The sequence below is a fragment of the Musa acuminata genome, chromosome BXJ1-7 (genome assembly GCF_036884655.1).
Source record: "Musa acuminata AAA Group cultivar baxijiao chromosome BXJ1-7, Cavendish_Baxijiao_AAA, whole genome shotgun sequence".
NCBI lineage: Eukaryota > Viridiplantae > Streptophyta > Magnoliopsida > Zingiberales > Musaceae > Musa > Musa acuminata.
The window spans coordinates 41,893,890-41,906,207 of NC_088333.1; the positions used below are offsets into that span (position 1 = coordinate 41,893,890).

General features: G+C 44.7%; 2 protein-coding genes across 2 annotated transcripts; one reads left to right on the forward strand and one right to left on the reverse strand.

Annotated features, from left to right (window-relative positions):
* Window positions 1–979: 979 nt before the first annotated feature.
* LOC135680047 (uncharacterized) lies at window positions 980–4,116 on the reverse strand. The gene is made up of 3 exons (XM_065194037.1): window positions 3,885–4,116; window positions 1,534–3,483; window positions 980–1,421 (listed from the first exon to the last, which is right to left on the reverse strand). Exons 2-3 carry the CDS (start codon window positions 3,431–3,433, stop codon window positions 1,270–1,272), a joined length of 2,052 nt encoding a protein of 683 aa, XP_065050109.1. The 5' UTR covers window positions 3,434–3,483; window positions 3,885–4,116; the 3' UTR covers window positions 980–1,269.
* Window positions 4,117–9,035: 4,919 nt separating this feature from the next.
* Window positions 9,036–9,934, forward strand: LOC135680048 (cucumber peeling cupredoxin-like). Its single transcript, XM_065194038.1, has 2 exons — window positions 9,036–9,299; window positions 9,522–9,934. Exons 1-2 carry the CDS (start codon window positions 9,116–9,118, stop codon window positions 9,740–9,742), a joined length of 405 nt encoding a protein of 134 aa, XP_065050110.1. The 5' UTR covers window positions 9,036–9,115; the 3' UTR covers window positions 9,743–9,934.
* The last annotated feature ends 2,384 nt before the right edge of the window (window positions 9,935–12,318 follow it).

Sequence of the window (12,318 nt, forward strand, 5' to 3'; positions counted from 1 at the left end):
AGCATGTGGTTGGTGGGCCCTTTATACGGTGTAGGAATCTCGTTCGGTGATTGATGAGGAGGGTGGTGAGTTAAGACAAAAGCAGTACAGCGTCCAACATACGAACGTGGCTTTGTTTAGAGCAGTGTCCAAGTCGAGCAGGATCGCAGTGCATGGAGGTTGCATGTGAGGGGATGGGATGCTCACGTTTGGCGTCGAGATTGGCCTTCTTGGGAATCAATATTGCACCTAACCTTCGGAGGTCGGGCCATCCTCGCATGGCAGAATACTAGGTTGAGGGAAGTGCTGGTCTCCCTGCTTCACGCTTCCCTTTCTCTCGCAGGTGCTTGCATCAGTGCCTCATGATGATCAGTTAAGTCGCCACTTGAGCCACACGTCTAAAGCGAGGTCGGACGTGCGCGGCCTCGTGACTTAAGTCGATTGGGTGACTCGTGCATCGTGCAGCATCTTTGAAAACGAGATGCAAAAAGGAACAAGGCCAAAGCATCAAACGAAAAAAGGAGTACTTATCAACACTGCCAAGTGTTGTGTATCTTTGGGATGCCATGACACTTGGTGACTTCCTCTGTGTGTTGCCAACAACCATCAGACAATGCAGCTTAACCTGCATGGGGTAGCAAGTTTGCTTGATCACTCGAAAGAGAAAAGACATGGAGACAAGTGGAGAAATCCGCTGCTCAGAGAAATGTTATTACTCTCTTCTCTAAATTACATATAATTTGGTGGGAGTTGGAAGCATCAGAGAATTCAACGGCTGGGAAATAGAGAACGGATGAAAAAGGTAACTTGAACCTGCTCAGGGGTACAAGGCAATCATCTCCTTTATGTTGCCGCATTCTTCCTTTTCAGCATTCGTCTTTTGACTTGACCATGAAGATACTGGGTGAAGCAGGGTGGTGGTGGTGGTGGTTTATGGGATCAGCAAGACCACCGGCAGAAGGCATCATCAGATACATGCAGGAGACAACTAGCACAGCTCTAAAAAAGAAATAGATTCACATTTAATCGAACTAACAAGAAAGACGCAGTACATAGTGGTGTTCTTTACAAGGAGCTGCAAAGTGCATTGACCGTGTCACTAGAGCATGCAGGTGATTTTGACTCCATTGCTTCCGGAAGGACCATCACAAGGTCAAGATTAAGCAGGACACTAATGTTACTGTCCGACATTTTGTGCATGAGCTCTGTGGATCTGTTCTTGCGAACTACCACCTCGAGTTGGTCTTCCTTGGAAATGTAGTTGTTGATCGTAATACGAGGGTTTCAGATCTATGTCAGCTCGGAATCCGAGGCATGCCCTGTTGCCCTCCTCCTTGGACTCATCATGATTGGTTGAATTCGGCTCCCAGGGTTCGTCCTGAGGTTGCGCCCAAACATTGAAAGGTGCGGTGGTCTCGTGCTTCCTAGTTTTTGATGTTGCCCTGGAGAGAATCGAAGACGAGGGATTGTGTCATGGCATTAACGACGAGAAGAAGTCTGTGCGCTCAAATATGGGAAGCCAAAGCGAGGTAGGTAGGAAGTAGCGACATGTACCTGTTTGCTTGTTGGACTTGCCATTTGCTTTCTTGGCGGAGGACTTGTTCTTGGCATCAGCAGAATTCTGAGACGACGACTTTGCGGTGTTCACAGAGGTAGACACCGCGTCATCTGGGGGAGTTATGCTAAACACGTTCTCATCGCCGCAAAGCGACGCTACTTCGCTCCCCGAATCCGAGCACTTGTCCTTGACGTTGGCACTCGTCTTCTCCCTTTCCACGACCCTGTAGGCATACATTTGAAAGGGGATTTCTGAGACGCGGGGAGTGTCCTTCCTTGCCCAGCTTGCGAATTTCTTGGACAGACTGGTTTCGAGGTCGAAGTAATCCACTGGTGGCATCGGTGCATCAGGCTGGCTGTGATCTGGGTTCATGACTAGGAACCTTTTGATGTACCGAAGCACTCTGCAGATGGAAGAGAAGCTGGGTCGCTGAGAGGGATCGGCGTGCCAACATCTCTTTGTGAGGTTGGTGAGGAACTTGGGAGAGTGAAACGGGAACAGCGGCCTTGCACCGGCTCTTATGTTCTTGCTCATCTTATCCCCTTGGAGATGATCGTCCTCGAAGGGGATTTTCCCCGTCAACAGCTCGAAGCATAACATCGAAAAGCTGTAGACGTCTGCCTTCTCCGTGCACTTCGATGCGCTACCGCTCTCCCCCGACGTCTCCTGCTCCAGGAGCACTTCCGGGGCATACCAGATGCATGGGTTGGTGGCAGGTGCTTGGTTTGCCGAAGGTTTGGAGTTCTTCACCGGCGACAGACCAAAGCCGGTCACTTTTACGTGCAGATACCCATCCGGCGAAGAGTGTCTTGTCTTGACCAATATGTTCGAAGGATTCAAGTCGCCGTGGTATATGTTCTTACCGTGAAGATACTCCATTCCCCTCGCGATTTGGTGCATCGTGTCCACCGCCACCAGCAGAGGGAAGGGGACCTTTCTCCTCGTGGAAGAGATCTCGTTGATGTAGCTGCAGAGATCCTTGCTCATCAACTCCATCACCATGAAGCTCTCTTTCTTCTCTTCGTCGACAAACGAGTACATGTAGCGCACGACGTTCGGGTGCGTGATGGACGAGAGGAGAGATATCTCACTCATCAGTGGCTCAATCTCACCGATGACATGCTTCACGGAGAAGCTCTCGCCCAACCACTGCACTTCCTTGTAGTTGTTTCCAGACCCAAATCTTCTTCTGACCTGGTAGTCGCTGGATCCGGTGAGAAGCGAGCAGGGGAAGAGTTTCCCGTTGGGAGACACCAGGAGCTCAGCGAGCCGGTTCTCTTGCTTCGTCAGGGGCTTCGATCCAGGGCTTCGCTTCTCGGCTATCCTCTCCGATAGGATCCATCGATCTTCCTTCCATGCCGTGTCCATCCTGCTGCACAGTTCTTGCGAGACCAAGTACGGCTTTCCCAGCTTGAGCTGAAACAGCTTGGGCTCCAACCAGTCCTTCTCATACTTCTTGGAGAAGACAAACTTTTTCCTGTATATCTCTTCTTGGTCGGTTCCCGTGATCTCCCCGACGTTCTCGATCGCCTCTACCACGACGGGGATGCACCATAGCAGGTCGTGGATGTGGAACTCGACGCAGTCGGCGTTCTGGCCGAGGGCTACGGCTTTCCCCCACCAGTCCCTGGCCTCCAAGCACTGTTTGATGTATTGCTCCCCCTCTCGGAATATCCGGTGGAGCTCCTTGAGAGGCGGCTCGAGGGCTTTCCACTTGATGAGCTTCTCGTCGAACCTTAGGTGGCTTCTCATCTCCTCCGCTATGCCGTGATAGGCGAGGTCGAAGGCATCCACGAGCAAGCAACACTGGCGCTGGTTGACGCGCAACTCGTCGCGGAACACCATCAGAGCCTTGATGCTTCCTAGAGCTTCACCGATCTGCCGGAATTGCTCCATCACCCTTGCAATCTCTTCCCGACCGCAACTCCGCCGGGGACTCTCCTCGGCTGATCAAAAGAAAACGATTGAAGGTTTTTCTTGTTTATCGAAAATTCTATTCGATGAAATGCCTCCAAACACTACCGAAAACAAGCATCAAAGTCCTGAAGGGAAGCTAAACGAAAGATTCTCTCACAAACCAGGGAATAATCAAGAAAGACATCAAAGCAGAGCACTCCCAATTTGATCGGTAGGCCTTCTACCATTTGATGTTACCGATCGTCCTAAATGAATGAAACAGGAACCACAACAAATGATCGTAGATGGTTAGGTATGCATGATCAGCTTCGAACACCTGCATCTAAATCGAACATGCAAAAGAAAATTCCAGCAAATCCTCTCCCATCGGCGAAAACATATCGATCGACGTAAGGAGCGACGGACACGGATTATGTTACTATTGCCTTACCGGAATGGATGATGCCGTGCAAATTCCGACAGACGATGTCGAATCCTCCGACGAACCCGAGAAGAATGTGCTACGGGTGGCGGAGTAGGCGAAACCTGGAGACACAACCAAAAGAGGGGATGGTGTTTCCGAGGGAGGAGGAAGAAAGGCAGGCATCAAAAGGGCAAAGAAAGAAGGCTAAGGGGATCGATGGGGGAGACGAATAATCGTGTTATTAAGATACGGTCGTGTCTAAACACCTGGCTGCTATGTTTAGGAGACGTCGCAACCCTCACTACATCATAAATTCTATTTTTATATGTAAATATTGAGAACATGACTGTTTATAACTGACGGTGTTTCATCAACAAAAAAATCTAAGCAATGAGAGTTCCATGTAGTGGACTGACACCTCCAATTCTAGCAATCCTTCTATGGTTAATTACGCATATAATAAGCAGAATGCTATCAAGGAAATAAATCGAGCATTAATTCGTTAATTAATTTCTACTCTAGCGATTCATCGAAGGCCGTCAATCAAACGGGATCTATGAATTCTCGGCTGGCCGTTATGGCGCGGAGGCAGGCTGTTATGATTCGCCCTTCAGTTACAGCGCGGAGGCCAGAGTAACCGCCAAGAGTGGAAAAAGCGCGTGCGAGGGACACGTGGCCGGCGTTGAATCGGTCGCACTCCCATGCGCGTGACGGCCTGTCGCACGTCCACCGAACCACTTTCTTTTTCCCTACAAATATATAATATGATATGGTATTTCGTAATAAACGAAAAAAATGTACTGTAGTAGAATCACAGTGAAAGGAGAGATAAAACAGGTCAAAGGATATTAAGTTCATCGATGCCATAGTGGTGGTTTAATTAATCGGTCCAAAGGACTCATATATCTATTATATAATTGTATTCTTCCAACTGTCGACGGCCTGCTTCTATGGACATTTTAATGTGCGACAGCCGAGAAGGTTCGCTGGTATGGTTCTTAAAGGGATACGAGTGCTCACGATTAAGCGTTCGGCTCCGCAGTCCATTCAGCAATCAAACACATCATTTACTCCTCATCATTACATATCATAAATCACGCGCGAATCTCAATGTGTTGCAGGTTCCGCCGAGCAGGAAGACGACCAAAACCGCGGCCCTACCGTGACGTGGCGCACTGCGGGCTCGACCCAAGCCAGGCTGGGCTTGATCCTGTTCTCACATGCGTGGGGCCCTGCCCAAGGAGCGCCCATCACGGGGACCACAAACAACGGCACGCTAGATTCGTCGCATCCCTTACCGTTTTCTCGTGTATATATATATATATATGACGGTATCAAAATATATATTTAATTGTTAAAATAAATAAATATGAGGTAAATTTAAAGAGATAAATAACTAAAGAAGGAATATATTGATGCGACTTTTGTTTTTATATTTTGAGCCATTCGAAACCGCCATAAAACTCAAAAAGTCTCACTGAAGCCAGAAAGCAATCAAAAGCGAATCAAGTCTCCTCACATTGCCCTCTGCTGCTCCTCCTCCCTGCTACTCCTGCGGAAGGAAGAGAGAGAGTGAGAGATCGGAGGAGATGGCGGGGATTCCTAGGGCTTCGCTTGGCTTGGTGACCATCTTGGTGCTCGCCTTGGCGATCCTCATGCCGGCCGTGCAGGCCCAGGCCCCCGCTCCCGCGCCTACAAGCGACGGTGCATTTGATCTTTCCCTTCCTTCTATTTTGTGTCTGCTTGTTTTAGATGCTAAAGATCTGATCTTTCTCCTGCTCCTTTTTTTTTTTCCTTCTTCTTTTGGATTTTCGGCTCTTCCTCGGTTCTCTTTTTTTTTTTTTTTGGTTTTTAATGGCTACGGCCTGGTTTAGGCACAATGTGATGGTCTTCCGCACAGGTTTCTGCTAATTCTTCGTGCAGTCAACCGGCTTTAGATCTAAAATTTTGCCATCGTTAGAGTAGAAGAGTTGGTATTGTTCTTTTGTTGGATCATAGCTCAGTTTTTGATGGGTCAATTTTTTTGAAGCCTCTGAATCTTTTACCGGTCATAATCGTCTCAGAAGGTATCTTTTGTCCCAAATTTTGGTTGAATGCTGCGTGTCGGATCGGTGTTGTTTGTATGAATCATAACGCGGTTTTAGTTTGGGGATGATGTTCAAAATCTTTCAGGGAGCATTAATAGGTTTTACTTTTTGTAATGGTCATAACATTGCCAAAATACTTTCCTTCTCCTTAAAAGATGTTTAAATGCTGCTGATTGGTTGCCTGGTGCATGACTAATAATACTCTCTGGTTTCTTCCTTCTTCTAGTTCATTATTATTTGTAGGAACTGAATTATCTGATCTACTACAAACTGCGATCTCAACAGTAGTTTAGCTGAGCCAGCATGATCTCGATGAGAGTATCAAGTAATGTTAGATCTTTATGTTCAAGTGTTAAGGATTGGAGGATTGATATATGTTCTCTTGGTTATTCTTTTGGGCAGGGACGTCAATCGACCAGGGCATTGCCTATCTCCTGATGCTGGTGGCCCTGGTCCTGACCTACCTTATCCACCCCTTGGATGCCTCCTCCCTTTACAAGCTGTTCTAAGCCTGTCGGGAGTGCGTTTATGTTTGTGAGGGAATTATTGTTATTTGGGTGCATGTTGATGTGTAGTCTTGTGAGATTTGCACTCCTTAAATAGAATCATTATGTTTGTTTATCCCAAATGTTCTGTTAATGCTTTTGTTTATGTGTTGCATTCTGCATGGTTCAAAAATTATGACATTAGGAGGCGTAATTTTTAGATAGCACAGTTACCGCAACCGAGATTGTGTGCCGAACCATTTTGAGGAGGCAAGGCAGATTTGATCTTGAGGTCTCAAGTCTTGGCTACCATTTGAAGTCTGTAGTGCCACATCATTTTTGGATTATATTTGAGTAATCAAGATCTTGTTAAATTAGAGGTGCCGAGGGGGGATCTACAAGCGTGCATTACTGCATGATGATGATGATGATGATGATGATGGTTTAGTATAATGTCTATTTTGTCTGATTCTTTTTGTATGTCGATGAACATGAATCATCTATCATTGCCATTCACTGAAAGAAAAGTTGGAGGAGGGAAAAATTTAGACAAAAACTAAGGAAGGAAGACTTCAAGATGAGTGGCTGACAGTACATGGTTTATGGAACCTCAGAAGATGAGCCTCACATGGACATGAATGCATTTAGGTACAGTGCACACAGGATGCACCACTGAGTGTATGTTTTCATGCTAATAAATGGCAAGCCCACCTCTATGTCTCTACAGGTATCATCTTCATCTGTTGGCCTGGTTCTTTCTCTGCAAATGTTGGTGTCCTTGTGCTTCAGAAATCTGTAGTGTCATGTCTCCTTTGAATTATGAGGCGCAATTAGGGTCTGTTAACTTTGATGGGTCCTGAGGGGACCTGCAAACACAAATGAGTGATGGTGATTGTTTCCTGTAATGTCAACAAAAACGAATCATTCTGCACTTAGTACTGCAGTTCACAACAGCTGCTACAGAAATTAATGGTCTTTCCTTTGTCCTTCCTTGCTTCTGGTTTGCTCAGTGGATGACATGAAATGCAATTGTAAGACAAATTTCTGATTATTGAGCTTTGATTTGATCATTATTTATGATTATTTGGCATTCACATTGACTGAGTTTCCTAAACATCAGTGCAATACATTTTGATCGCATTCAATAACAACAAAGGATAAGTTTAAGACATTTTATGAGTATACATATTATGTTGTCGCCAATCGAATTTGTAATGGCATATCTAAATTTTTGAGTTACATGGTAAATGGTTGACTAGTTATATAGTGAAAAGGATGAGAAAAGTAAATGCTTAGAACTTAGTAGGCATAAGTCTGGTGAATGAACTTTCTTCTCATTACTTATACTGCATTTTCTACTCATAATTCTTTTGATAGATATATGAAGAGACCTGACTACATTTGTTTCCTATCTTCAAGCCATCATAACCTCATTGCAAGCCTTATAATCACTATATCTGAACCAAATGGTGCCAAATCAGAGTGTGTGTGTGTGATTGGAAGAAAAAGTTTGAAGATTAGAACTTTATGGCATGAATAAATACAGCTGTTGGGATGCTGTACAAAGATGAGCTCAAGGCATATGGAATCCCACAAAGATGAGTGTCTCACATGGCCATTGTACAATCATCACCATCGTCTCTTCAGGGATGCATTATTAACCTGTGTGTGCATGTCTTCTTCATGCTAGTAAATGGCAAGCCTGTGGCTGTAAGATGTCCTATCACCTTCAACTTTGTCTACATCTTTCTCTCTCTGCAATTGTTTAGCCTCCTCATGCTGCACACGGGTTTGTAGGGGGGGGTCAAGAGAGGCATCTGTACAGGAAAAAACCTTGTGCTCTACACCATGTGCTGTGCAGATGAAGAGAAAGGAAAGTTCTGATGAATCCTTATCTTCCTCTTTCTTCTGTGTCAAGTTGTTTCATCTTTTTCATTGGAGTTTTCCTTGACCAAATAGTATGATATCATGATGGACATTGTCTTCCCTTGTTTTTTAAATGACTCTGGCTGTGACAACAAAGCGTCTGAACTCAAGACATGACACTTAAGATGAACTATGAATGATGCACCCCAAGAAACTCCTCATCAGACATTATGATTCCAGGATTCACAATATAGCCTGATTCCTTATCAAAGTAAGCTACCATATTATTTTCATTTACGTGATGCCCTCAATAATCATAACATGTATATTGGAAGATGCATATTGGAAGATTATATATATATATATATATATATATATATATATATATATATATATATATATATATATATATATATATATATATATATATATATATATATATAATGCTATGATAATTCTGTGTATCATCGATATGATGATTCACCGAAACCTCGATCTTTTTGACCAAGTAAATAATGCATTGAGACTAGGATGACTACACAAATGTCAATTAGGGCGATGGCAGAAGAATGTGTGTGGATTGATTGTTAGGATGAGCATGAGAGAGAGAGAGAGAGAGAGCTAAATTTGCTGCCTCAACCTAAAAAAGTTGTGGATGTGTTTGCTCCATCTGTGGGGTGTGAGCTAAATTTAGATAGAGATTAAGGAATGGATCTATATAAGTCTTCCTTTGCTTCGTACTTGTTCCTTGCTCCCAATCCGCCATTGAGGTGAGAAACGATCGAGAGCCAGAATAAGGGGAAGGGAAAGAACAAGGGGGATGGCAGAAGCGCACCGCACCCTCTTGCTCTTGGTGGTCGCCATGAGTTGCCTTGTGATCGTGTCACAAGCCCACCAAAAGATCCACATCGTCGGAGGCAGCTACGGGTGGAAGATCCCACCCAACAAGACGTTCTACGAGGAATGGGCTAATAAACAGAGCTTCTTCGTGGGGGATAAGCTCGGTTCGTATCAATATACTCTTTTAATTAGAAGATATTCTCATTACATCGAACATAATACGAAGACATCCATTTCACTATCTTAATTAGCTTAAAATGCTCATCTTATTTAGTTTAATATCCAATAAAAACAAAAAAGAAAAGAAATGAATGATCAATCACTATTTTCTTTTGTTTTCTCTCTCCGTTCTATGGGACTACATGGATTGGCGTTGGGGGCGGCAGTGTTCTTGTACACGACGGGGTTGCAGAACGTGATAGAGGCGTCCGAGGAGGAGGAGTTCGTCTACTGCAAGCAGACCAACGTGGAGGACGTGCAGTTCGTGGGACCCACCATCCTGGAGCTGACGAAGGCCGGTGTCCACTACTTCTACTGCAGCGTTGGCCTGCACTGCGAGGGCGGCCAGAAGCTCCGCATCAACGTCACCGATGAAGCCACCACGTGATCTGCGATCGTAACTCGTGCTGAGTGCAGCACGAAGATTTGTGTTGCTGCTTCCTGCATCCACGTTGTTTCTTTTCGTTCCCTCTTCTTCTTCTTCCCAGGAGATGAGAAGGGGGAGTCGTCTTCTTGTGTGTGTGCGTGTGTGCGTGTTGAGGTCTTCATAGTTGAATCTCTCGTCAGATTTGTTTGTTCATGTTCTTCATAGATGAACCTCCTTCTTCTTCTTCTTCTTCTTCTTCTTCTTCTTCTTGTATTTACAAGGAAAATAAACAAATAACTTTGAACATCAGGAGGACTGAGAGTGGTATAGTAACAGAAGCAACATTGAATTGTAATATCAACGAGAGGGAAATTAAGTTCGTTTTAAGGCCATAATATATATATATATATATATATATATATATATATATATATATATATATATATATATATATATATATATATATATTACATTCGGCAAGATCCTGAGATGATTTGGTATCCATTCATTATGGGGCGTAAAGAATACAAAAGGAGTTCGATCGTTTAGTAAATTATGAATGAAGACATACGAAGGGATGGAGTTATCGGTGACATGGATGATTTGGGAGGATCATCGTTGAGGGGATGGGTAAGAGAAGAGGCCTTGTCCCTCTATTTTAGATTTGGAAGGATCTCGTTGAGTGTATGGGGACTTGATCACCATTCCAAACTGACTCCATGCCTCTTATACGGAGGCCCTCCGATTCCAAAACGCCACCGATGGGCTCTACCTTCTCTTTCTCTACTACCTTCGCCATCGTCATTGAGTGCTCCAAGCTCGGCAACCACGACCTTGCCTTCACCATCATGCCTCGTGAACTAGTCCGACATCGCTAACACCACCGACCATGTCTTCGCTTTGGAGTTCCAACATTATCCAAAACTTTGAGTTCACTAACAATAAGGACAACCATATTCGACAACTTACTTTGATAACGACGATACCAACAATGACACCCTATGATCGAAAGCACACCTCCTTTATTACTGATCGTCGTGTATACCGCTTCGAGGCCATGCCCTTCGGGTTAAAGCATATAGGAGTGTCATACTAAAGAATGATGAACAAAATATTCAAACACCACCAGATCAAGAAGAACATGAAAGTATATGTGGACGATATGATGGTCAAAAGTAGAACATCCGATATACACTTGGTGGACTTAACCGAGGCATTCCAGATCTGAAAAGGTTTAACATGCATCGTAACCCATCCAAGTGTGCCTTCGGAGTTACTTTGAGGAAATTTCTCAATTTCATCATCCACCAAAGGGGAATAGACACAAACCCTGAGAAGGCCTGTTACAGCGGAAACCTAAGATCCGCTACAGTGGAGAAGGTACGAAGGTCCATAATGACGAAAGCTCAAGATTCGCTACAGTAGAGAAGGGACGAAGGCCTGCTATAGTGGAAGCTCGAGATCCACTATAAAAGAGAAGGGACAAAGGTCCACTATGATCGAAACTCCAAACCCACTACGATAGAGAAGGGACAATAGCTTGCCACGTCAAAAGCCCGAGATCCGCTAGGGCGGAAAGGAAAGAAATCTATTAAACTCTGTTATCAGAACAAATGTGCTCGAGATGTATGAGTCAAAAAATCCAACCTATGCCAAGACATTCGCCATGGCGAAGACATCAGACAAAATATGCTTGGGAATTGTGAGTAAAAAAATCTAACCCGCACCAATATATCCACTATGGCGGAGACATTAGGCAAATGTGTCTAAGGCATGTGAGCCGAGAAATCTGACCCACACCAAGACATTCGTCATGACAAAGATATCGGGCCAAATGTGCTTGAGGTGTGTGAGTTAGAAAATTCAACCCATCCAAGATATCTGCTACGATGGAGACATAAGGAAAATGTGCCCGATGCATGTGAGTCGATAAATCTGACCTGTGCCAAGACATCCGCTATAGTAGAGATATCAGACAAATGTGCCTGAGGTATGTGACTCGAGAACTCAGACTTGCGCTAAGACATCTGCCACGATAGAGATATCAAGCCAAATGTGCCCGAGGTATACGAGTTAGGAAATCTGACCTACAGTAAGGTATCCGCTACGATGAAGACATCAAGTAAATGTGCCTGAGGCGTGAGTCGAGAAATTTGACTCACGCCAAGACATTCGCCATGGCGGAGACATCATGCCAAAATGTGCCCGAGGTGTGTGAATTGAAAAATCTGACTCATGCCAAGGTATTCGTTACGACAGAGACATTGGGCAAATGTTCCCGAGGCATAAATCAGGAAATCCGACTTGTGCCAAGATATTCACTATGATAGAGATCGGGCAAATGTGCCCAAGGCATGTGAGTCAAGAAATCCGATCTGCGCTAAGACATCCGCCACAACGGAGACATCGGGCCAAATATGCTCAAAGCATATGAGTCGGGAAATCCGACCCACGCTAAGATATTCATTACAATGGAGACATCAGACAAATGTGCCCAAGGTGTGTGAGTTAAAAAATCCGACCCATGCCGAGACATCCGTTATGACGAGGACATCGGTAAAACATGCCCGATGCGTGTAAGTCAAAAAATCCAATAC